This window comes from Eptatretus burgeri, chromosome 16, assembly GCF_056783735.1.
Source record: "Eptatretus burgeri isolate ZD-2024b chromosome 16, Ebu_testis_v1, whole genome shotgun sequence".
Lineage (NCBI taxonomy): Eukaryota > Metazoa > Chordata > Myxini > Myxiniformes > Myxinidae > Eptatretus > Eptatretus burgeri.
In genome coordinates, this window is record NC_140976.1 from 63,172,745 (window position 1) to 63,197,817 (window position 25,073).

The 25,073-nt window shown below is 43.8% G+C and overlaps 1 protein-coding gene and 1 long non-coding RNA gene across 4 annotated transcripts in view; one reads left to right on the forward strand and one right to left on the reverse strand.

The window, feature by feature from the left end:
• PFAS (phosphoribosylformylglycinamidine synthase) overlaps window positions 1-25,073 on the forward strand; it is a 71,891-nt gene that overhangs the window by 33,666 nt on the left and 13,152 nt on the right. For both annotated transcript variants that reach the window (XM_085858795.1, XM_085858794.1), the window contains exons 10-26: window positions 3,707-3,835; window positions 3,946-4,019; window positions 5,475-5,631; window positions 6,417-6,478; window positions 6,925-7,086; window positions 9,226-9,354; window positions 9,482-9,613; window positions 13,328-13,558; window positions 13,745-13,925; window positions 15,467-15,550; window positions 16,585-16,740; window positions 17,029-17,151; window positions 17,250-17,395; window positions 17,815-18,025; window positions 19,228-19,319; window positions 21,862-21,976; window positions 23,424-23,573. In XM_085858795.1, the coding sequence (XP_085714921.1) occupies window positions 3,707-3,835; window positions 3,946-4,019; window positions 5,475-5,631; window positions 6,417-6,478; window positions 6,925-7,086; window positions 9,226-9,354; window positions 9,482-9,613; window positions 13,328-13,558; window positions 13,745-13,925; window positions 15,467-15,550; window positions 16,585-16,740; window positions 17,029-17,151; window positions 17,250-17,395; window positions 17,815-18,025; window positions 19,228-19,319; window positions 21,862-21,976; window positions 23,424-23,573 (2,334 nt within the window). The remainder of the gene's footprint in view (window positions 1-3,706; window positions 3,836-3,945; window positions 4,020-5,474; window positions 5,632-6,416; window positions 6,479-6,924; window positions 7,087-9,225; window positions 9,355-9,481; window positions 9,614-13,327; window positions 13,559-13,744; window positions 13,926-15,466; window positions 15,551-16,584; window positions 16,741-17,028; window positions 17,152-17,249; window positions 17,396-17,814; window positions 18,026-19,227; window positions 19,320-21,861; window positions 21,977-23,423; window positions 23,574-25,073) is intronic.
• The window catches only part of LOC147011196 (uncharacterized), a 61,687-nt gene continuing 44,549 nt past the window's right edge, over window positions 7,936-25,073 (reverse strand). The window contains exon 3 of one of the 2 annotated variants that reach the window (XR_015052161.1): window positions 7,936-8,475. This is a non-coding gene — a long non-coding RNA (uncharacterized LOC147011196). Of the gene's footprint in view, window positions 8,476-20,451; window positions 21,333-25,073 lie in introns of those variants that run through there. The other variant, XR_015052162.1, reaches the window with a different exon arrangement.

The following is a 25,073-nucleotide window of genomic DNA, read 5'->3' on the forward strand; positions in this document are numbered from 1 at the left end:
AGATGTACTGAGGGCGTGGTTCCCCGGTAGACGACACCGCTTGGTTAATTACATAAATTGGTTCCAGACAAAAAGACCCTACGCAACGCGGTGGAGGTATTGGCGTCCACAGTCGGTTAAGCGACCCGCCACGTCACGCAATTATCAGTGAGCGACTGCCTACAATTCCGGGAGTCTGGTGGGAGGCGACGTAACATCCCGCACCTAGCGGTCGTTCTCGCCACCAGACCTCCGGCCCGCAACAATATATATGACCTGCCACACACATGGAAATACGAAGTCCATCTAAAAAGTAACGGGACTGAGCCTGCTGTGTGCTCCACTTACACAACTTGAATGAACGGGTTGCATCACAGTCTTTCGCAACATTCCAGCAATATATATGTTTGGTGATGGTTGACCGCTTATTGTGTGTGTTTTTTTTTTTTTTTTTTACAGGTCGTGTTTTACACGTTGTCTAGTCTGAGTCGTCGTGCGATGAGTCGTGAGCAGAGAGCCAATCTGAAGTTTCTTGCCAAGCTTGGCAAAACACCTTCCGAATCCTTCGCATTGCTGCAGCAAGTCTACAGGGAAGAAACGATGCAACGCACACATGCATTTGAATGGCACAAGAGGTTCAAAGAGGGACGGGAGGAGGTTGAAGACGATCCACAGTTTGGAAGACCTTTAACGAGCAGAATGGCGGTCAACATCGAACATGTGAAGCAGATGGTGTGCGCAGATTGTCGACTCACGGTGTGGATGATTGCTGAGGAACTTCCCATCAACAAGGACACTGTCTGGAGCATCATCACTGAAAATCTCAAAATGCGCAAGGTGTGTGCAAAGATGGTCCCCAAGCTGTTGTCCGAGGACCAGAAACAGCAAAGAGTCACTGTCTGTCAAGACATTATCGAGCGCCTCGAGGACAATCCAGACCTGCCCGGGGAGTCATTACTGGCGATGAATCGTGGATATTCGAATACGATCCCGAGACCAAACGGCAGAGTTGTCATTGAAAAAGTCCGTCATCACCAAGACCAAAGAAAGCAAGGATGTCAAAGTCAAATGTCAAGGTGATGCTCATCGGGTTTTTTGACATCAAGGGCATCGTCCACTTCGGGTTTCTACCACAGGGTCAAACAGTGAATCAATATGTGTACAAGGAGATCCTCTGGCACCTTATGAGATCAGTCCCGGACAAGAGGAGGGATCTGTGGGAGAACAACGCCTGGGTGCTCCACCATGACAATGCCCCTGCTCACAGTGCCCTGAGCATCCGACAGTTTCTGGCGGAGAGGAACGTGCCAACTCTCGAGCAATCCCCGTATTCACCAGACTTGGCCCCTTGTGATTTTTCCTCTTCCCCAAGCTCAAGGGGGTGATCAAAGGGACCCGATTTCCTGATGTGGAGGCCATCAAAAGGGCCGTGACGACGGAGCTCCGGAGGATTTCAGAAGAAGCCTTCCGGGGGTGCATCGAAGCGTGGAAGTAGAGGATGGACAAGTGTGTGAGACTGGAGGGAAACTATTTTGAAGGGGACAAGCTGTGATTTCAACATATTTTTTGGAATAAAATTTCTGTGAAGTCAGTCCCGTTACTTTTTAGATGGACCTCGTACAGACAAACATGCGTGACACGAGACAATCACACCACTGAGCTTGGAGAACCTGTGTGTGTCCATGGGTCATCACCACCGCAGCAGTTCTTCACCAACATTTTTAGCTTTTCATGGCCTGATTCGACTTGCTCTTAACAGCTCTCTCAAAAAAAACTTTCAAAAATCTTCTTCTCTGAAGTGGCTGAACAGATCAAGGTGAAACTTTACACGTATGACCACCTATCCATGAGGAACAAAATATTGACACATATGATGTTATAGGTCACATGATTTGGCAGCCATATTGGATTTACCCGAAAGCTTATATCTTCTTCTCAAGAACGGCTTGACAGATCGAGGGGAAACTTCACACAAATGTTCCCCAATCCATGGGTGTACAAGTTTGTTCAGGAATAATTGATAGGTCACGTGGTTTTGCAGCCATATTGGATTGAAGAAAAGCATTAAGTAATGTTTTATCTGGAAATGCTTAATCAATCGATGCGTAGCTTCACAATTATGATCTAGTAATGATGGGGAATACATGTTTTAAATTTCAACTTCATCTGACACATGGTCTGGCAGCCAGAATTTTTTTGTTTTTTTTCCGATTGGGGTGTTTTTATTTATTTATTATTTTATTTTTAATAAGACTCACTTGGCTGTGCCTGGATGGGTTTAAGGGTAGAGGAATAGCAGGTGAAATGTAAATCCTGTCTGGGTTCCACCTGATGACTTCATCTTTGAATTTTTCCTTGTTTGGGTTCCTTCTGAAGACTCCAATGCAGGACTGTACCTATTTGGTCTTCCATTTGATTTGAATTGAATTGATTGTAATTGGTTCACGAGTCAGTGAGTGACCACTATATTCGTTATGGGTGTGTGTGTGTCTGTCTATCTGTCCCGAGCATAGCTCCGTGGGTTTTGATCAGATCTTGATAAAATTAGGGTGCGAGGTTTGTATCATGATCTAGTTGTGTTTTCCGGAGAATGGGCGTGCTGCGTCCAGTATGGGTGGAGCCACGCCCAAAAAACGTGTTTTTAGGGGGTAGCCGGTTTCAAGTTACATCTTCTCCAAGGGGGTTTGTCGAATCTGGCAGGGGTTTCAGTATTTGGTTAGCCCAATCGAATCTGCATAGCCCCACAGAGCTCGATTTTTTTTTTTTTTTTTTTTTTTTTTTTCATTTTCGTGTCAAGGTCACAAGGTCACGAACTTAGAAAATGTCAAAAAATCAACAAATTGGGCATCGAGCTCCGAGGGTTTTCCAACTGTTTTGAATGAAAGTTGGTATGCAAGTAGTGCTCTTCGTGTACTACAACTAAACCTTCATAATTTACGTTTCTTCCCAATTCTCGCCAGTTTGCCCGTGGCGTCCCCTCGAAGGTCAAAAAATAAAAAAGGTGAACCATCGCCGTCTCCAAACTTGTCCCATTCTAAATTCAATTGAATGACAATAAATGTCATGGGTCAGGGTCAGGTGTCAAATCAAAGCGGGGTTGCGGGACGTCTTGGTACCCGGTCATCACTGCCAGCAGTTATAAAGTGGCAGCTCTAATTATGTCTCTTATTGATTACGTAACACACCAGTACATAAACGCCACACAAAACAACACAAACACCACACAAAGCAGGTTCTGGAGAGGGTCTGCAATCTCTGATTGCTCTTTTCTTACTTTGTTTCTGTTCTTCTCTTTGTATAATCAATTATTACTTTATATTTGGGATTGTGTTATTCATTCACTTGAGTCGACCAATATATCTCAAAATTAAAGCATATGGGAGGCACAATTGTAAATGAAACATTGTCCTGGTTCACCCTCCCATTGGGGCACTTGGCTCACAATGCCAAGTTGACAAGTTCAATTCCCTTAAATATTGATTTGTTCCTTGTCCACGAATGTCTGTGGAATTTGCTGAAAAGTATACTGTTGTCTCCTAATGAGGGTGGTTTATGTAACGCATCACCACGAGCTTCGATCACTATATAAAAAGCTATTTTAGAGTGTTTTGCATGTACTTGCGAACGTCTTTACGGAAATAATTAACTCCCTTGCACATGTTTTTTTCTGAATTTGTTGTTCTGCTTGTGCTACCTTTGCACCCGCCATTCCTGCAATACATCTCAGGCTTTGCCCGTTCATTCGGCCAACTCTTACCGAGCGGGGAACGCAGCGAGTGGGTGAAGCCCATTATGTTCAGTGGTGGCCTGGGCAGCTTGGATGGTCGTCACGTGAACAAGATGCAGCCTGAAAAAGGTTCCCCGACACATCTGTATTGAGATTTTATGATTGCTTTGGCTGTGATACCCAGGAATATCTTGCCATTGCTGACCAAATGATTGGGGATTTCTCATGTGTTATGGCAGGGATGCTGGTGGTAAAGATAGGTGGTCCTGCATACCGTATTGGCGTGGGAGGTGGAGCTGCTTCTTCTATCCAGGTAACATCATTGACTCTTGGTGCTCATGGCTACCTGGTTTTAGTTGTGAACTTCCCAAGGCCAAAGGAATTTTTCTTTTTTTTTTCTGTGAGCATGACAAACTCAAAACTAATGTCATTCCTCTTACTGGCCTGACAATAACTCGGAGGTTATGGACTCACCTTTTATGTGTCTAGTCTGCATTTGATTCCCAACTCGACTGAAGCTGTCTTCATGGTCGTGGTTCTTCACGGATGGGGAATTTGATCATTGAGCATGCTTAAGGTTATGTTAAGCTCACTATCCAACCTACTAGCATTTGTTTGTGGATGTTAAAGATCCCATGATACTTTTCAAGAGTATGTAATTTTGTGCCGATCGATGCCTTGGGCAAATACCAACTTTCTGCGTTAACCTCCAGGAGCATGGCATCAGTGACATACAATAGGCCAAAGTGTTGTTTTCTTTTTCACAAGCCTTTTCCTCTGTAATAATGATCAAATATCCCTTTTCTGGACATCTTGCAGATAGATTACTCTTACCTAGCCAAACCCGCGCTCCGCGCAAAGTTTCTAAAGTGAGGGTTCGTTAGGACGTCAATATGTCCAGTGTTCACAATATGATTTATAGAATTTCTTTATATACAATGTTTCTTGTTTCTTTATATACAATGTTCTGAGGTAGTCAGCATGTGCAGAAGAGGATTTTACGTTGCAGAGCTGTTTTCTCGGAGTGGCATTACACCTCTCAGCGGTGACGGTCTGTCGACGACAGACGTAATGACGTCAACGAATGACCGATGATGTCATGACGTCATTATGCCTCTGAGCGGTGACATATCACGTCGCCATGCAAACGAATGTAAAAATTATAAAATCGCCAAAAATTCCCAAACCTGTCCGTCTGGAAGGATCTCACATAGCCCATGCTGTACATTAGACCACAGAGCAACCGCATGCCGAAAGTGGTGACAATCCGTCCAGCAGTTTCGGAGGATATACGTCCACAAAATATGGCTTAGCCTATTAATATAATAATGAACATCTGCAACATAATGTTCGCAACAAGGGGATGTGAATGCACTTTCGACCTAACATGCACGGTATGTCGGGAGTGGCGACTCTCCTAGGTAATGGAAACCTGCTTCAGCAGCATCTGAAGATGCGAAAGGAATGCTTCTTCTTTAAACGTCAACTTCTTGATTGTTTACTAAAGTCTCAATAAATCTTGATCTTGATGGGGTGACCAAACTTGTTGCGTATATTGGTGAGATATGTTGAAAAGTCTGGATATCCCCATCTTTGTGCTCATCCTTGTCATAGATTGACTCTGCTAATCACATTTGCAAGAGATTCCCTGAATCATGTTTCACTTCCTTAGTGACTTCATTTCCTGCTATTTCGCTGCAGTCCTCCACATCCATCTAGTCGTGCTAGTTGCATTACTATACCAACTGAGCTTCTTCCCTTTTTTTAGGTTCAGGGTGACAATGAGACCGAGTTAGATTTTGGTGCAGTCCAGCGCGGCGATGCCGAGATGGAGCAGAAGATGAACAGAGCTCTTCGAGCCTGCTTGGAGTCTCCACAAGAAAACCCAATATGCAGCCTCCACGACCAGGGAGCCGGTGGAAATGGTACGGATAAACCTTGACTCTTTGTGGTTAAAAATAATCTTTTCACAGTTTCATCCAAAAAGGTTTTTTTTGAAGATTTTTACCTGTTCAAAACAATAAATAAAAACAATTGCCTTCTCACTCAACCTCCCATAATCATCTCTCCTTATTGCTAACATCATGTTGCAGATGTCAACTTTCGCAAGTGACTCTCTAAGGTTTGTTAGCCCGTCGTCCGTGCAGCGAAAGACAGGATTGTGAAACTGCATGTGTCTGGCTCTCTTGTCTGTCCAAGGCATAATATTTTTACCACTTGAGTTTTTCTCATAAAATTTTCAACAAACCTTTTATTACGAAAATACAGAGATTACTTAATACTAATTGAGTCAAAATGGCAAGGGGCAAAGTCACAGTTGATACAAATAGTCCTTATCAGCCAGTCCGTCGCCGTGCTGTGAGAGATGGCCGGAGTTTTTTTTTTTAATCGCTTACGTGTTTGTTTCTTTCTTTCTTTCTTTATTTACCATTTGAGCTTGTGTGTCTGTCTATGCCATAACTCTTTTTACAATTTGAGCTTTTGTCATTAAATTTTTATCATGAGAATATGGAGAACACTAATTAATAAAATTAATATTTAAAAAAAATGTTTTTTTTTTTTTTTTAGCCATTTTTGTCAACTTCAGTTTGAGTACAAAGTCGATGTGGACGGGCTTTGCATTTTCAAATGCTTTTTAGTTTCTTCTTTACTCTTATCTTGTAACTATGCATTAGACCTGCTAATGGTGTTTGACTGTCAAACCATGCAGGCAATGTGCTGAAGGAGTTGTGCGAGCCCGAAGGAGCAGTGATGTACACGTCACGCTTTCAGGTGAGAGTTCAATCCTTCATTCTTAGACTGTGTGTTAAGGGGATGTTGGCAGCATTCCCCCCCCCCCACTTTTTTTTTTGTTGTTAAAGCGACATTTTAATGCGTATTCTAATTTTTCTTGAGGCGGTAGGAACCATAAGTAGACCAAGCCAAGCAGGGTATGCAGATGACCTCACCAAAGGTCATGAGTGAGCCAACTGAGTTTTTCACAACTATTTGATTAGTGACTTGGCAATTCTTGAGACTAGATTGTTTAACATGAGTTTGGAATCTAAGTCCTTAATAGTGTTACATTTAGCTGGATTTGAACTCCCACCACCTCTGCAATGCCAGTCTGGTGTCTGCAACAGTAGGTCATTGAACTCAACAAAGTTTTGAAAAACAAGAGTTTCCAATGAAACTGACCGATGTTGGTGCAAACGATGTACAATTGTGTTGCACATCAGACTGGTGACCCAACCCTGAGCGTGCTGGAGCTCTGGGGAGCGGAGTACCAGGAGAGCAATGCACTGCTCATGAAGCACGAGGACCTGCACCGTCTGCGTACGTTCTGCCAGCGTGAGCGGTGTCCGATAGACGTCGTGGGTGACATCACAGGCGATGGAAGGGTTGGTCATTCCATGCCATTCCATCTCATTGTTATTATTTATTTATTTATTTTAAAATGATATTAAGAACTACATCTTAATGTTTATCATCAATCAATCACATATTGACAGATTATTGATGGTTACATGTGCTGTTATCAGTGGAAGGATTATCGGTGGTGGTTGGTTCCAGCATGCAGCACCATTGTGTCGTTATACCAGCACATTGATGTAAAATCTTGAAAAACAATTTTAGATTTGGAAAGACCTGTTTGAGACTTCAGACTTTGTTTTGTGCTGTCTGAGTTTCTCACTTGGGCTCCACTCCATGCAATATAATTATCTCTTTCTCTTTCTCTCTCTCTCTCTTTCTCTGTCTCTCATATATATATATATATATATATATATATATATATATATATATATATATATATATATATATATATATATATATATATATATATATATATATATATATATATATATATATATATATATATATATATATATATATATATATTGTTGCGGGCCGGGGTCCGGTGGCGAGAACGACTGTGAGGTCGAGGAAGTTACGTCATCTCCCACCAGACTCCCGGAATTGTAGGTCGTCGCTCACGGACAATTCCGTGAAGCGGCGGGTCGCTTAACCGACCGTGGACGCCAATACCTCCACCGCGTAGCGTTGGGTCTTTTTGCCAAGAACCAATTTACCTAATTAACCACGCGGTGTCGTCTACCGGGGAACCAGACCCTCGGTACGCCTTGCCCGATCCGGATCACTCTACCAACTACCAACCACCTTTCTGGATCGGATGCAGCTGAGCAGAACTACCAAGGACGTACCGGCGAGAATGAACAGAATATCGGGAGTAAAGACCCAGCTAAAACTCAGATCCGAACCATGCTGGACCAATGAAGGAAAAGACGAAAACGAACTGGGAACATTTGTACAATCATTTATTTGCAATAAAGCGAGGAAAAATATGTGGCACAGGAAACAGGTTTATTGGGGATGTTATGCAGGGGAGGATGAATAAAAAGATGTAGTACGACAATTTTACAGCAACTTCCAAAGGAGACACAGAGCATACTTGTCGCGAGGATAAAATGGCAAGATTTACAATGATCAAATAAACACTTATGCAATTCTACTTAAAGATGGCGCCACACACTCAGACGCACTCAGATGAAAATAAACCCAGATGTATGGCAAAGGACCTTTTGCAGCCAGAGAGGGAGGTGAGTTGAGGTCGTAGTTCTTTCAGGTCCCTGAACGTTGCAGGGAAGGGATGCTCCATGGTGCGGCACCTGTCAATTGTCGTGCGTCTCGGTCCACGGCCGCACGCGTGGAGACCGTGTCTGCGAAGGAGCCCAGGTCGAGTAGAGCGGAGTCCGAGGCGGGGATCAGGGCTGCAGACAGGACCCAACAAGAGAACCGGTCAAGGTCGGGTCGAGGTTTACCCAACTCTCTCACACTCAAAATGAACAACCCCCAAGGAGCGCAACCACTCTACGACCTTCCTCCTTTCTTTCGCTTCCAGCCGACAAACTGTCTCACTCCAACGCTTCTCACTCCAACGCTCTCGACGACTCACTTTCCAGCTCACTCTCAAGACTACTCACTTTCCAGCTCACCAGCCCACTCTGAGCGAACTGTGTCGTAATTTATAGATCTCCCTCAGTGGGGAGGGGCCTTGGTGAAGCCGACGTCACTTTTCGCCCTGATTGGACAGGGCTTCCATGGGGCCGCCCTTTCTGGGCGGGATTCCGGCCATACCGGGAAGCCCGCCCACTCAGCTTGTCCGGACTCGCTAAAAAAAGGTACTACACAAAGATTCTGCCTCGGACAGTGAGTCGCCGGTTAGGCGAACACGCGCTTGTTCAGCCCATGCGAGAGTAGCAAGCGAGATGAAGGTGCGAGCAGGCAGAGGGTATCGTGGGTCGTCGTGGATGGGATATAATGATTTATTAATCTAACTAAAAAAAACATCGCAACGCACCCCAGTGTCTTCCCACGACACACAAGGAGGGGTTCTATCTGCACATATACTTAATGGAATAACGGACTTCGGGATAACTATGTTTGTATGCATACGGTTCCCAGAACCGTAACAATATATAATATGTAGTATATATAAAAAAAATTCCCTATCTGGACAGATTGTTCTGATTGATGACAGAGAAAAGGCAGCTGTAGCTGTTGAAGCAGAATCTCAAGAACAATCGATTACCCCTCAACATCCGGTGGATTTGAAGCTGGACTGGGTTCTGGGTAGGATGCCTCCAAAGGTACAGAAGTTTTACATTGTCACTTGTGTTTGTGGACATTGGATATTATGAATGCTGGTTTGTATTGTTGAACTAACATGTCCTGATCTGTGTGTTAACATCTTTTTTTCTCTTCATTTTTGCCTAGGACATCTTTCTGACTGTTCAGGAGCCGGTCCTGCGGTCATTGGTGCTTCCTGCAGGGCTGACAGTGCATGAGGCACTGGGCCGGGTTTTGCGTCTGCCTTCAGTGGCAAGCAAGCGGTACCTCACCAACAAGGTGAGCAACTTGTGCTAAAGATTTGGCAGTCATGGAAACACAACCATCACTCAACATTGTACAAAGTTGTTTGCAATGGAATTCTTGTTCTTCAAAAATATTTCGTCAAAAATTTTCAGCGAATGTATTTATTATCAACTTATTTGTTTTTTTTTTTGTATATAATGTCGAGGCTCGTATGAGAGCTAACGTACAACAAGGGGAGCAGGAGACAAGAGGGGCGGGAGAGGAAGGAACTTTTTTTTTGTATACCTTGTCGTGGCTCGTATGAGGGCTAACACACAACGCACATCAAGAGGGGCGGGAGTGGGAAGGACAAAACAGTGGGGAACAGCGACATTAGGAGATCAATGGAAGGGAGAGGGATGGGGTGGGGAACATGTGGTATACAAGATGGACATTACAGGGACATTCAGGAAGGAGAGCAGGGAATTTGAAGGAGTTGGGTTTGGGGTGGCTTAATGGGTGTAGAAAAGATTGAGGATTTGGATGGGGGGTGATAAGAGGTCGTCGTGAACAGCCGTTTTGAAGACCTGGAGGGAAGAATGGGATTGAACAGACTGAGGGAGTTTATTCAAAAGGTGGGAAAAAGGGGGAATGAAAGAGTGAAGGTGAGCAGTGATTCATGATTTTGGTAGTTTTACAAGGAGACTTTTGGCGGACCTTAAGCGCCCTGCAGAAATATGGTGGGGACAAATCGCAGACAGAGCAGGGGGGAGGGGGCAAGACCGGAGAGGAGACGGTAGAAGACAAAGACCAACCACCTGCCTCCGGTGAGAGAGAGAGTGAGAGGCCCAAAGACTCAGCCTCATCGCGGGAGATACCAATAATCCGAAATGCCTTGGTTTCCACAGCCTGAAGCCAAGAAAGGTGAGAGGCAGAAGCACCAGCCCAGAGGGGAGAGCAGTACTCCAACAGGCTGCAGACGAAAGCTTTGTATGTGGTCAGGAGCTCAGGTGGGCCGAGGAAGGACTTTGCACGATGGAGGATTCCCAGTCGGCGACTGGCTTTGGAGGCCAGGTTGGAAATGTGGCTTTCCCAGGAAAGATCATGGCAGATAGTGAGACCCAGAAGCATGAAAGAAAGGATTTCTTCAAGAGGATTGTTGAGAAGGTGGATGAGGGTGGGGTCCAAACAGTCCTTTCGGAGAGACAGTGAGAGTGTGAGATTTGTCAGGATTGAAAGACATGTTCCACGTGTTACACCAGTTTGTGATTTTATCCAGATCTGCAGAGCGCATAAGCTGCTGCTTGCCGGTCTGAGGGATGACAGATGGTACGGCAGAGGGTGGAGTCATCAGCAAAGAGATGAAGAGGATTTTCCAGAGTCGGAGAGATCATTGATGAAAACCAGAAAAACAACAGGACCCAGAACATTGCCTTGAGGAACTCCAGCCTGGATAATAGAGGGGATGAAAGAACTCCATTTAGGGCCACCCATTGACTGCGACAGGAGAGGAAGTCTGCAGGCCATGAGTGGAGATGGCCTTGGATACCATAGGAAGAGAGTTTGGTGAGCAGGGCAGGGTGCCAGACCGTGTCAAAAGTACGCGATATGTCTCGGGATATGGCACTGATTTCATGTCTGGCATTGAGGACCTCTCTCCATTGTTGTGAGAGGAGAAGCAGTAAATCCAGCGTAGTGACCTGGTCTGAAACCAAATTGATGATCGGAAATCAGACCATTTGAGAAAAGGAAGGATTTAATGTCTGAAGCAATGATGGATTCCATAACCTTGCTGATGATTGGGAGAAGGCTGATTGGTCTGTAGTGGTAGGGATCTGTTTTAGCACCTTTTTGTGCAGGGCAGTAATGTTTGCTGATTTCCAAGTGGATGGCACATGACCTTGAGCAAATGAGAGGGTGAGCAAGAACAGAGGAACTGTTTTTTTTTAGGACCCTTGGGCTGATGCGGTCTGGACCGGTTGCATAATCTGAGTCGAGGTTTGACAGCAAACTCTCCACTTTGAATGAAGAAAAGGACACAGAGTCCAGGGACAGCTGGGTGTGATTGGGTAAGGTGGGTACAGAAAGCGATGGGCTTCGGACACAAGATTTCGATGCAAACACCGAGTTTAGGCATTCAGCCTTTTCACGTGTGGTATCAGTTGTGCGGCCATTTGAGGTAAGGGAGGGGATGGAGGGGGAACATACACCAGAAACAGATTTGATTGGATGCCACCAGGAATTGGAGGAGGGAGAGAGGTTTGAGAGTTTAGACTTGAGATTAGAAAGATGTTGTTTTCTGGCTCTCCTGAGGGTAGATACACACTTGTTCTGAGCTTTATGGAAGGAACTGAGATTACCCTCAGTTGGGTTTGCTTTCCATGAGACAAAGGCAAGTTGTTTCAGGACAACTGCCTCACCACAAGCTTCAGTGAACCAAGGGCGGGAGGAAGGGTAGGACAACTGAAGACAAGAGGGGATAAATCTGTGAATTGAGGGAGAGCAAGTTTCTTTGAAAGAATTCCCAGGATGAGTTGATGTTGGAGAAAGTAGTGATGGGAGACCAGTCTGTAAGTTTGATGGCTGCTCGGAGACCCTGCCAGTCGGCTTGAGTTTAATGCCAGACTCAACGGCGCTCAGGTGGTTCTCTGATAATGGCCAGAGAGATGTCCACTTTGACAAGCACGTGGTTAGAAGAACCGATTGGAGTGGAGGAAGAACATCAGATATTTTCAGGGAAATTTGTCAAAATCAGATCCAGAACAGACAAATTACCATTGGTTGAGATCTGAGTCAGGAAATTGACCGGTTGAGTCAGTCCCAATGAGTCGCAGAAGTCTTTTGCTGACATGCCATGACAGGTGAGAGAGGTACCCACACCTAGCCAACTGGCATGATGACAATTGAAGTCGCCACATATGAGGAAAAGAGAGTTCGGATGAGAAGATAGAAGTTGGTCCATGTTTTCGGATAGTGAGGTGGAAATGGAGTTATCACTGTTAGGTGGACGGTACAGCACATGTATAAACATGAGGTGGGAGTGCAGGGAATGCCGTAGCTTGAGGTATTCATGAGGCTGTGGGGGAGTGAGAGCAGTGTATGGAGGGTGAGGAATAGAGTCTTTGATGAAGAGAGCAACTCTGCCGCCAGGACGAGGCTCAGGTCTGTCATACCAGAGGAGGGAATAACCAGGGAGAAATACTTGGGAGTCAGGGATGTCTTGAGGAAGAAAGTTTCTGTTAGGCAAATTATGTTTGGTTTGTCAGTGGCAACCTGTATGGAAAGATCTGAAAGGTTTGAGCGAAGGCCCCAGATATTTGAGGTCCACACTTTTAATGAAGAGAGAGGGGAGGAGGCTTTGGGTGCAGGGGATGGGGGGGAAGGGGAGGGTAGGACAAGCAAGGGAGGAGGGGGGGTAAGGAGAGTTGTTGAAAGAGTGTGGGGGATTGCAGAATAGCTTGGGGAGGGGCCGCATGAGGAGGAGAAAAGGTTCTGTGGTGCTGGGGGAGAGGGAGCAGAAGGCAGTTGAGGAATTGAGGAGGTGGAGTGATGAGATGGAGGAGAGAGGGCAGGGCAAGGAGGCAGCTTTGTGGATCTTAGCAGGGGAAACTTTGAGAAGGGTGAGTGAGGGGGTGAATGGTGGGAGAAGGGTGAGTGGGGAGAGGTGAGGGGGGGAGTTTTTGAGAAAGGTGAGAGGGAAGCTTGGAGGGCTTGATTAAAGTTTTCACGAAATGTTCATGTTTCTCACTTTTTACTTGATCCTGGTAGGTAGATCGCTCTGTTTCGGGGCTTGTGGCCCAGCAACAGTGTGTAGGGCCCCTGCACACACCCCTTGCTGACGTTGCTGTCGTGGCCTTCTCACCATTGAGCCAGCTTGGTATCGCAACGGCAATTGGGGAGCAGCCATTGAAAGGACTGGTAAGACCAGAGGCCGGTGGACGCATGGCGCTGGCTGAAGCACTGACAAATCTGGTGTTTGCTCGAGTGACCGACCTCAAGGTGGGAACCAAGTGCTGTTTCGTTATTGCTTATGTTGGAGCTTTCGGGTTGAACAAAGGACTTTGGGGTTTTCTGCACTTAAAGATATATCATTGCCTTGGCCTCATTTCTTGCTTCATTTGTCTCTCTATCACTTCCCTCCCTCCCCTCCCCACCATTCCCCTCACCCTCCCCACACAATGGCAGGATGTGAAGTGCAGTGCCAACTGGATGTGGCCAGCCAAGTTGCCAGGAGAGGGTGCATGTTTGTTGCGTGCTTGTCGAGCCTTGTGTGACACCATGAAAGTGCTTGGGGTGGCAATAGATGGTGGCAAGGATTCTCTGAGCATGGCGGCACGTGTTGGAGACAGCATTGTGAAGGCACCTGGTAGGAGTCTTCTTCCCATCTTTGCTCTTTTTTTGTTGTTGTCCCCCGCCCCTCTGACAAGGTCGGACACAGGGGACATGAAAGTGATCTCTGTCCGACCGACCGATCAATCACCCACGTGCTTTTGTGTACGTGATAGTTCAAAAATTCCTGCACATTTAGCTTTCGTATTGCAGATATCTATTCCTCATGACGTTATCTTAACCTGATAAGATCACGGCGGTGATTGGCTGAATTATGTTGCCATGGCAACCATCTCAGTAACTTGGCTTGTGCACGTGATATTTCAGAAACCGTTCAAGATTTAGCTTTCTTAAGAATACAAGACCCGTCGCTTCTCTGACGGGAATACCAATCTTTGCTGTGATGGCTAATCAATAGGGCAAGAAGAAAAAGGATTCCTGGGAGTGCGGGGATAACCAGCGTCGTATGTTGGCGTTTGCAGTTTTTCGCCAGGTGTGCCAATGTACCAAATAGAAATAAAATTATAAAATTTATATAAATTTTTTTTTCATCACAAACCTTCCCGGGAGTTCCCTGAATCCGCCGTAGTTCGATTTATTGACGTCCGTTCATCTGTTCTCAAGTTATAACACGACAAACAAACAAACAGATAGACAGACAGACGGCTCCTTCTATAATATAGATATTACACGGATTTATTCCTCGTACCACCCAAATGGTGGAGAACCAAGAGTTGTTATGCCTTGACAACCGAAGGCATTATATTTCAGGTTGTCCGGCTGTGCATCCATGTGTGCGTAGCAGATTTTCGTTACCACGATAGCTTGTGAACCACTGAAGGGATTCCAACCAAACTTGGTGCAAGTGTGGACTGTAAGAGAAAGATGAACTGATTTGATTTTGGGTTCAACAGGTCAAAGGTCATGTTACCTTTGAAATTCATTTTGAACGGATCATAACTCGAGTTTGAACCATCTGATCTTTTGTCTCTCGTGTGACCTTAATTTTTTTTTTTTGTGTGACCTTTAATCGAGACCAAACGTAACATGGGGTTGACATCTCATGTGGGCAGAGGCATGCCCATTAACATATTCCTGTGAAATTGTGTTTTCTAGCTTTAACCTTGATTTTTAAGATTGTTATTGCTGAGAGGCTTTCTGCAAAATTAAGTTTCCAAAAATGGCAACACTTTCGATTCCTCCACCCTTTGTCTATTAAAACTCCTTCCCTTCCAATTGCCTTCCTCATTTTAAATCCTTCTTTCTTCTCTCCTCACTCTCCTGTTTTTGTTTTTTTTTCTCAAGTCAACCTGCCCCATAATATGTCAATAGTCTCAACTACCAAAGCCATCAATCTCTTCTTTAGGCTTCGTTTTGTTTGTCATTAGCTTTCAATATTTCTTTGTTATTGCTTCGGCCTATTGATATGTTAATAAGCTGTGGTTTTAAACGTGTCATTGTAATATTCCTTTTGATCATTCAGAAACTCTGCATTGCCGCTCGGCGACTCATCACATTTGTTCTGCCTTGCTACGTTAAGGAGACATTCTCTGTCCTGTTTCCCTTCCTTTCGTACAGGTGAGCTGGTCATTTCTGCTTATGCTATCTGTCCAGACATCACTGCCACCATCACCTCTGACTTGAAACATCCAGATGGAAAAGGTGACAAGTTCTTGAGTGTTCATGAACGCTTTCTACTTTTGCTCGTTTGCTTTTGCTCATCCTCCTCCTTCCGGGATACTGTACTGCTTGTGTTGACTTTTTTTTTTTTGGATACATAATCGAGACTCTTGGAAGAGCTAATATAGTGATCGAAACAGGATGCAAAACACACACGCATGGAGAAAGAAACTCCAAGGAGGAAAAAAAAAAAAACTGGAAAATTAGGAGGGATTTGGGTGGGTTAACGAGGTTAAAAAAGATCATGGTTTTGGATTGGGAACGATCTGAGATGGTGGTGAACAGCTGTCTTGAACACCTGGTGGGAAGAATGAGATTGAAGAAGATGTGGAAGTTGATTCCACAAGTGGGGGGGAAATAAAAAAGAGGGACAAATGAGTGGAGATGAGCAGTGGGGTAATCAAGGGTATGCCTTAAGACTCATCAGGCGACCCTTGGTGTGGGTCTCTGGAAGGATATGATTAAATAATGCCATTTATAATTATCTTCAAAAGGGGTGTTTTAATTAACTCAAACACACAATTTTCACTCTTACACTTCCTTGGAGTTTTCTTAGCATGCATGCAAAGTTTTTCAGGCTGCTAGGTTTTATGGTTATGGACACACACACACGCACACGCACACACGCACACACACACACACACTTTTATGAGTATAGATTAATCAAGGGCTCATGGAGGAGTTTGTACCAACGTGGAGGACATCCGTTGACGTGTACATACATTTCCATGAATTTACAAGGACATTGGTAATCAATGAACAAATCGATCCAGTACTGTATATGGATGGCATTTTAACCCGCAGTCTTAGCATCATGCACCACCTGCCTGTATAAGAATTCCAAACAGGCCAATCTGGGGTGATGATTTTTTTTATCATGATGGTCTCTCGCTGTACTGCACGTCGCATCAGTTGAATAACAGAAAACGAACTTTTTTTTTTTCTTTTGATTTCCGTCTTACCCGTTGTTTTACAATGAGTTCAACACTGCAGTTTGTGCCCTTTCTCCCCACCAGGAGTGCTTGTCCACGTGCCAGTACACACGGGCAGTGCACGGCTGGGTGGGAGCGCTTTGGCACAATGCTTTGGCCAGTTGGGTGATGACTGTCCTGATCTCGACTGCCCTGAGTCTCTTTCTGCTTGTTTCCTGACAACACAGGAGCTCATCACTGGTAAGGGTTTTCCCCCCACTCCATTCTGCTTATATTATCCCTGTTGTTTGAAAAGCCCCTTTGTTACATTAGTAATGTATTTTTGATGATCTAAATGTTAAATGACCAATTTGATGACCTAAATGTCAAATAATGAACAAAAACTACTTGGTAAAAATAACTTCATTTTGGAACTGTGGACTTTTGAATTGCTATTTGTCTCGCAGCTGACTATGGCGGGCTTATCTTGCGATATCAAGTGGTTTTTGGCAAAACCAAAATTGCTATAAGGTTGTGTGTATTATGCAGATGGTTTACTCTCAGCTGGCCACGATATCAGCGATGGCGGCCTTATTTCCTGTGTGCTCGAGATGGCTTTTGCGGGAAACTATGGTGTCGACGTCAATGTGGAGCAATGTGATGGTCACTCAGGTGAATTGCTTTAATTTGTGGATAAACTGCTATGTGTATCACTTACTTTATCTCCCCATTTGTGTTTGATTTCCCTTGTATTCTTATTCTTACTGCAGTGCTGGAGATATTATTTTCAGAGGAGCTTGGGTTGATTCTGGAGGTACGGAGCAAAGATGAAGCTGAAGTGTTACGTCGTTACTCAAACGCTGGCTTGCAGTGCACACCACTGGGCCGTGTGACAGCTGAAGGACCGGGAGCAACTGTAAGAACTTCCTGGTTATGAAATAAATTTTTGTCCTCGAACTCAAATGAAACTCCTGAAATGACAGTTTCATTTGTATATGAGAAACCGTTTTGAGTTCAGCAATAGCTGTCTATGCCTGGTGTTGGCTTAATGGTTAGGGTGGTGGGCTTGGGATCCTGAGATCCTGAGATCAAATCCCACTTGGCTTGTTGAATTAATACCAGAGTGGAGTTGACTCTGCCTGTCATCCTTCCGAGGTCGGCAGAATGAGTGCCAGCTTGCTGGTATCCTGTGTCGGAGTGGCGACCCGTCCAGGTTTGTGCCCAATAGCCAAGGAGACTGCTTCGGCAGCAACAACACTCTGTACAGAGTATGGTACCAATGGATGGAATAGCTATCTGCCTATGAGCTTCCCTTTTGTTTTGACTCCCCTCTAGGTGTGTGTAAGCGTTGGAGGCACCTCTGTTCTGGAGGAGTCTCTTTCAGATCTCCGAGACATTTGGGAGGAAACAAGCTTCAGGCTGGAGAGGCTGCAAGTCACAGAGGCCTGCACATTGGAGGAAGAGCGTGGCCTGGCCAAACGCCGTGCGCCACCTTTTAAGCTTACCTTTGAGCCAGTTGAAACTCCTCCAGCTTTCTTGTCTCCTGGTCAGTGGAAAATTTTAATCAGTAAACATGGTACTCCAGGCTCTTCTGATTTTATAAATATACCCAGTACTCCAGTGGTATTGCAGTGCATTTGCTTTGGGTTCATCATCATCGGGACCATACTCTGTGCAGAGCGTTGGTGCTGCCGAAGCAGTCTCCTTGGCTATTGGGTACAATCCTGGACGGGTCGCCACTCTGACACAGGATACCAGGAAGCTGGCACTCATTTAGCCGACCTCGGAAGGATGACAGGCCGAGTTAACCCCACGTGGTATTAATTCAACAGCTGAGCGGGATTTGAACTCAGCACCCTCGGATCCCAAGCCCACCACCCGAACCATTAAAACAACAACCCAAGCTTTGGGTTGCTGTGGGTATATCGAGGTCACAGGCTTAAAACGATTAATTTATCAATTATCTCCATTCCTGAAGGTGGACGGAGGTTAGGTATTTACCCAAGTTTCTCTGTCTCTGAGCAGGCTATCTCAAAAAGTTGTGGACGGATTCGGATAAAACTTGGTGGGCAGGTTGGGTGTGTGACAGGGGCAAACTGATTAGATTTTGGTGAAGATCCAGATACAAGAAGTTTTAAATTTTTTACTTGGTTCCTCACCATTGAGAAATAGAGCCAAAACTATGTATAGCATGATATCTCATTAAGTTTTGGATGGATTATGACAAAATTAGGTGGATGAGTTGGTAGGTGACAAGAACAAACCGATTTGGTTTTGGTTTAAGCTCCTGATGCAGATCTGGCCTATCAGTGGCATACAAAACGTAAACTGTTCAGCCTGGTTCTACCGAGTGCCGATCCAGTTAATGTTTGCATTAAGGCAACATGGCAGATGATCTAAACTATCCCTGCAGGGTCGAAGGCGACAAAGGGTTGGCGTCAGAAAGGGCATCCGGCCGTAAAAACATTACCACAAGAAAGGGTACCATGATTGAAGCCTGCAAAAAGCTGACCCTTGCTCAGGGATAAAGGCTTTCAAATGGTGTGATGATGGTAGATGATCTAAACACGTGTCATTCTAAAGTTTAACCCTTGACCATCGTATTATTGTATTAATATACATTGTGATCGGTCTCATCTTGTATTCCATAATTTCCTTCAGGACACAAGTACCTGATAACTTACATCTCCCTCAACCAGAGTTAAGTAAAAGGCTAACAACTAACGAATGTAATTTTGTATTTTACAGGACCCGGCCAGCCCATAGTCGCAACGATTCGAGAGGAAGGCAGCAACGGAGACCGTGAGATGGTTGCTGCTCTGCACATGGCGGGTTTTGAGGTACTACCTTTTACATCCTTTACTTCAATTCAACAGGACTTATTAACAGCCGTAGTTGTGTGTTTTTGTGAGGATGATGTGCACCCTTTTCCAGGAGTTATCTTTCCTCCACTTTTTTTTTTGATGAGTGTCCCTGAAGTCCATTATTGGTGTATCCGGTTTATGACCATTGAGTGTAGTGATGAGAGCACCAGCAGACTTTCGATGAAAATGACTGCGTAATCTCTTTTTCCAGAAAATGTATGCTCATTGAAGAGATCAATAAAGATAAAACATTTGTTTATCATTGGGCAAGTATGAGGACAAAGGAAAATACAGCAGTGGAGGTCATTGTTTCTGGCTTGTAGCAAGGTATTATGAACACATTCAGGACACGGGGGACCAAAAAATGAAAGTCATTGTATGATTAAGTTTTGCATATCATTTGTTAGCCAACATCATGGGGATTCAGGATCTATTTGGGCAGAGCTTAATTCTTCCTCTTTCTATTGCTCTGACAGGGTCAAAGTTGGTTATCAATTATCTTTATCAAGGAACCACTCATATCATTCTAAAATTGGTCTGATGGCTTAGAAATGTATTCTACACGAATTGGAAACCACATATATGGATAATATTTGGTTTACCTGATATTTGACCTTGAGCAAAGAGGTCAAGGTCATATGAAATTAACAAATTGATCAAATTAATCAGTGTTCATTCAGGTCATAAATATCTATGCAAATAAACTTAACCATAGAAATACATGCTGTGATGAACCAAACTAACATCTTAGGATTAAAAGTGCAGATTTCTTTAAAACGTTACGTACTTCCTAACGACCTTTGATGTTCTGTATACTGAACACAAACTGGCCTTTGGTATTGATTTTTATATCATAGGGCCATCTTGGTAAACTTATTCTATGGTTATTAAATCAATCTTCCAGCTCCCAGTAATTTTGTAGCAGCTTGGTAAATGCAATTTGTTACATACTTCCGAACATTTTTGACCCAGTCATGGAAGTGAACCTAAAAACTGGTATGTAGTAATGATCCATGTTGAAACTTGCCATTTTAAATCATTACTTTATGCAGAAGTAAATTGCTATTTAAGATAGCAATTTAAGATATTTAAGATATCAGATGCATTTCAAATTTCTGGAATAAGATTTTGTAAGCTTCACTATGACTGGGGGAATTTTGAAAAATCTGAGATTTTACACATTTGAAGGTGCCAAGATATGCAGAAGGTCATAAGAAATGTACTGTTTCGAGGAATTGTTCTATGCTTATGTATCATGATATATATCAAACAATAAATGCATTTTTCCACCATTTTGGACAACATATACAATCATACATGTAACTCATTTCTAAAAAATGAGCTATAAAAATGGAAAAAATAGCCTGTGTTTGGATAAAAAAAAACATGCTTTGTAAGCAATTATATCCATAGGACCCATAGCAAAGTATACATTTTCTGAAAGCACAGACACTTGGGCATTATATAACATTAAGATTGTTTATCTTATTAAAACTGGGTTCAATTTCGAAGCTTTCTCCTCATTTAGGACCACAGTGTACACAATACCATGCTACAAGTCTTATGCCGAAAAGATCCTGCAAATTTGCATGTATGGATTTAAGAGTTTCTTGAAGATGTAAAAATTGAGGTTACAAGTCCTCATCAGCCATCGCTCACCTTCCCTCATCACCCCAACCTTTGTTTGCCAGTTGAGACATGAGATAGGAATAGAGTGCCATAGTTAGCAGAACAATATAGACCGGGCGTAGTGGCGTGCGCCTGTAATCCGGCGACTCGGAGGCTTGGGTTGGAGGATCGCTTGAGGAAGGGAGCTCTGCGCTGGGCAGCGCTATGAGAGCGTGTAGGGCAGCCCGGAATCATGGCGAAACCCAATCCTTATCCCTGTGTCGTAAGAGGCGACCAGGGTTGCGTCAGGAAGGGCATCCGGCGTAAAACCTGTGCCAAATCAGTATGCGGATCATAACGAATGATCCGCTGTGGCGACCCCTAACGGGAGCAGCCGAAAGACGAACAACAAGTTAGCAGAACAATGCAGATGTATATATGTATGTATATATATATATATATATATATATATATATATATATATATATATATATATATATATATATATATATATATATATATATATATATATATATATATATATATATATATATATATATATATATGTATATATATATATATATACACACACTTGGAGTTTCCATTCTCCAGGTAGATATCCAAAGAGGAAGAATTTCCACGACCCCTGTATCCTGTATAGGCACATAAAAAAGCAGTGCCAACTCCTACAAAGACTTCGATTGGAGATTGATCAGCGCCGTCACTCCATCGGTAGGCCTCGGTGCCCTCACGTGGTACAACAGCTGACAGCATTATTCCGAGGGCCAGGAGACCTGTGCTGAGCACGGGCTGATCTCCCAAGCCAGATGGAAACTCCCCCCCCCGACCCCAAACAGATGGTTATTAATTTAATTTTCATGTTATTTCTGCATTGTCTGGTGTACCTCAGGTTTGGGACATTACCATGCAAGACCTGCTTGCTGGAGTCGTGACATTGGACAGATTTCGTGGGATTGTGTTTGTGGGTGGATTCAGCTACGCCGACGTCTTTGGTTCTGCAAAAGGTGGTTTTTATTTGTTACCTCCGCCACTGAAGGTGAAGGAGGTTATGTTTTCACCTCTTTCTGTCTGTTTGTTTGTATACAGGAAATCTCAAAAAGTTGTGGACGGATCCAGATGAAATTTTGTCGACAGGTTCGGTGTGTGACAAGGCCAAACTGATTAGATTTTGGTGAAGATCCGGATCCGACTACTAGAATTTTTAAAGTGATTCTTCACCATTGAGTGATCGGGCCAAAAACGATATAGTCCTGTATAGAATGATGTTTCAAAAATGTATTGGGCCCGATATGTTCTCGTGTATCAGGGATTACGGAGCGGAGGTGTGCGCTCTACAGAATGCCCTTCTTGTTTCTTTATACATTACATTGTCCGAATTGATATTTTGTCTGTGGCATTTGCATGAGTTTTTGGATTGAGAAGGTGGACTAATTTTGATGAACCATCCTGCCTGAAGATTTCCAAATTTGCGCGTTTGATTAGGTATCTGTTTGTGATATCTGAACATCTTTCTTGGAAAAGCCAAAAGTTTTAGCCCTCAATTTCTCATATCTGACGAATAAAATTAGTCTGTCTGTATGTTTGCCTTTTTTGCAATCACTGCTGGGCCAACAGCCACCATATTTGGCACACGGACCGCGGGGATTGTCCGAAGGGTATTTTTGTCCACCACCTCAGCCTTTAAAGACTCCAACGATCCTAAAGACCCTTTAGACGCCAAAGACCCATTACAACCTCAAAGACCCTTTAATACCCAGAAAAACCGTAAGACCCTTTTATGATCCCGAAAGACCTGTAGGACCCTTTATGACCCCGAAGACACTTTCGACTCCTCAGACCCTTAAAGCCCCTTACACTCTTGTCAGATTAGACGGTTGGACCCTTAACCATTTCAAGCTTTAGACCACTTGGACCTTTTTGAGAGATTAGTTCCTTCGACCCCTGAGACACTAACTACTATTAGAATGTACCCTTTTAAAGTTTATGTTGTGTATGTTGTGATGAATAAAATTTCTTTCATAAATGACAAAATTATAAAGTGCATTACCGAGAATGTGCCGCAGCACATTGTCCACCGCAGGTTGGCTGACAGTGCCCGCGAGTATTTGCATATTAAAACGCACACAGTTTGGTTTTCATCGTCATACTTTTAGTGCCGCTTGATGGATGTACTTTGACCAGGTAACAGTCGCAGAATATAGGCCAGACAGACAGGTTAACACCCTCTTCATTCACGACAAGGTCTTGACCCTGTGTTGTTCATCATATGAAAGAAAATTACAGGGTCAACACTCGGTGATGAGGAATTGGAGCAAAAACGTTGGGATTCTTCACAAAAGATGTCCGTTTAATGTATATCGAAAAAAAAAAAAAGTTTTGAGATGGTTATGTGGGGACTGTTGATCCATCCTTGTTGTGACTTTTCGTTTTGTTTTTTACTTTATTTTCCAGGTTGGGCTGCCTCTGTAATGTTTGATTTGAGTGTTCGGGCTCAGTTTTCAGCATTTCACTCTCGTACAGACACCTTCAGCCTCGGCGTGTGTAATGGCTGTCAACTCATGGCCCTGCTTGGTTGGGTTGCTCAGGATCTTGGCGATTTGGGTACGTCAAAAGTACACCTACCTTCATCTCTTCACATGGCGATAAGTTTATTCTCAAACCATTACATTGTTTCTCCGTGACTGTTGTAAAGGTTTATCATTTAGTTTTTGTTCATTTCAGTTTAAGTGCGATCGCGTTTTCTTTTCTTGATCCACGCATTTTATCGGTGTTTTATCGCTTAGCTATTGTCAATTCACCTTCAACCAAATGCAATGTTGCAAACGTGCCCGCCAAATATCCGGTTTGAGAAGAAGCCATAACCTTGTTCGTTCGGATGAGAGTACAATTAGATCCGTTGAACAGGTGCATTTGGTGGATTCAGGTAAGCAAGTGGAGCCAGCCAAGAGCAACCATGGTAGCTCACTCAATCATGCCTTGCATCAACCAAATACGTATTAACCTCTTCATGGAGCTAATGATGAATGCCAACAAGTGAGTAACATGGTGTGAAGTAGGAGTTCACGATCAGATTGCGTTTCCTGGCACAAAACTGAGAATAAATGTGCATTATGTGGCTGCGCATTGATGACATCATCTGCCCTACTTGCTGCATTACTGATTTTTGAATGTCTGGGCCATGTTTTTAGCAGTTGAGACCACTCACTCTACATGTATTGTGCAATGCCTCCCAGTATGAAATTGATGCAATGTTCTGAACGCATGATAAATACGTTTCCTGGGCAAATGGGTTAAAAGGTCGATGGCAAAAAAATTTTTTCTAAACATTCTTCCGTAATTGACAATTCCTGTTCTTATCTGACAGGCATGGGTGAGGCTGACGCGAGTGCAGGCAGGTGTGGTTGGTGTACCCCACCAAATGCCATGATAAGCTATTAATACACTTTAACACATAGTTTGTCCAAGGTGGAAAACCACCTTGGGGGGTGGGGGGAGGGCGCGGTTGAAAATGAAGTCGCTACATCCTCGGTCATGTGACCCCCTAGTCCGCCTGTCAAATTGGTGAGATTGAACAACCGAGGCAAAAATTTCTATCCTTTCTATCCTTTCGTAATTCTCTGCATTTCTATCCTTTCGTAATTCTCTGCAGACTACTGTAGTTGGACCTGTTACCAACTATAGTATATGAGAGTACTACTCTCGGAAACTATAGTTCCAACTAGCATTTTTTTCCTGGGGAAAGTTAATGACCGAATTAATTTGAAGTACCAGCAACACAGTGAGACAGATATCAAACTATGTATTTTAATGTCATGATTGCATATAAAAATGCAAATGAAATATTTGCCAAAGTTGTTAGATTTCATGATTTGGGTTCCTTGCACTACAGAGAAAGGTTGCACTAACTCCATGTGAGGTGTCCTTCCCATGTTGTCCACCCTTCGGTTGAGAATTCCTGTGCTGGTATCCAGGTGTGCTTGATGCGTTCAAAGAATACGATAATGTTACAGTTTTGGAAGGCCCTGGGGAGACACATCCCAACAGATAAGGGTTCCCTAATGTAGTTATATCTGCAGCAATTTTGTAAAGCCAAATTACTTC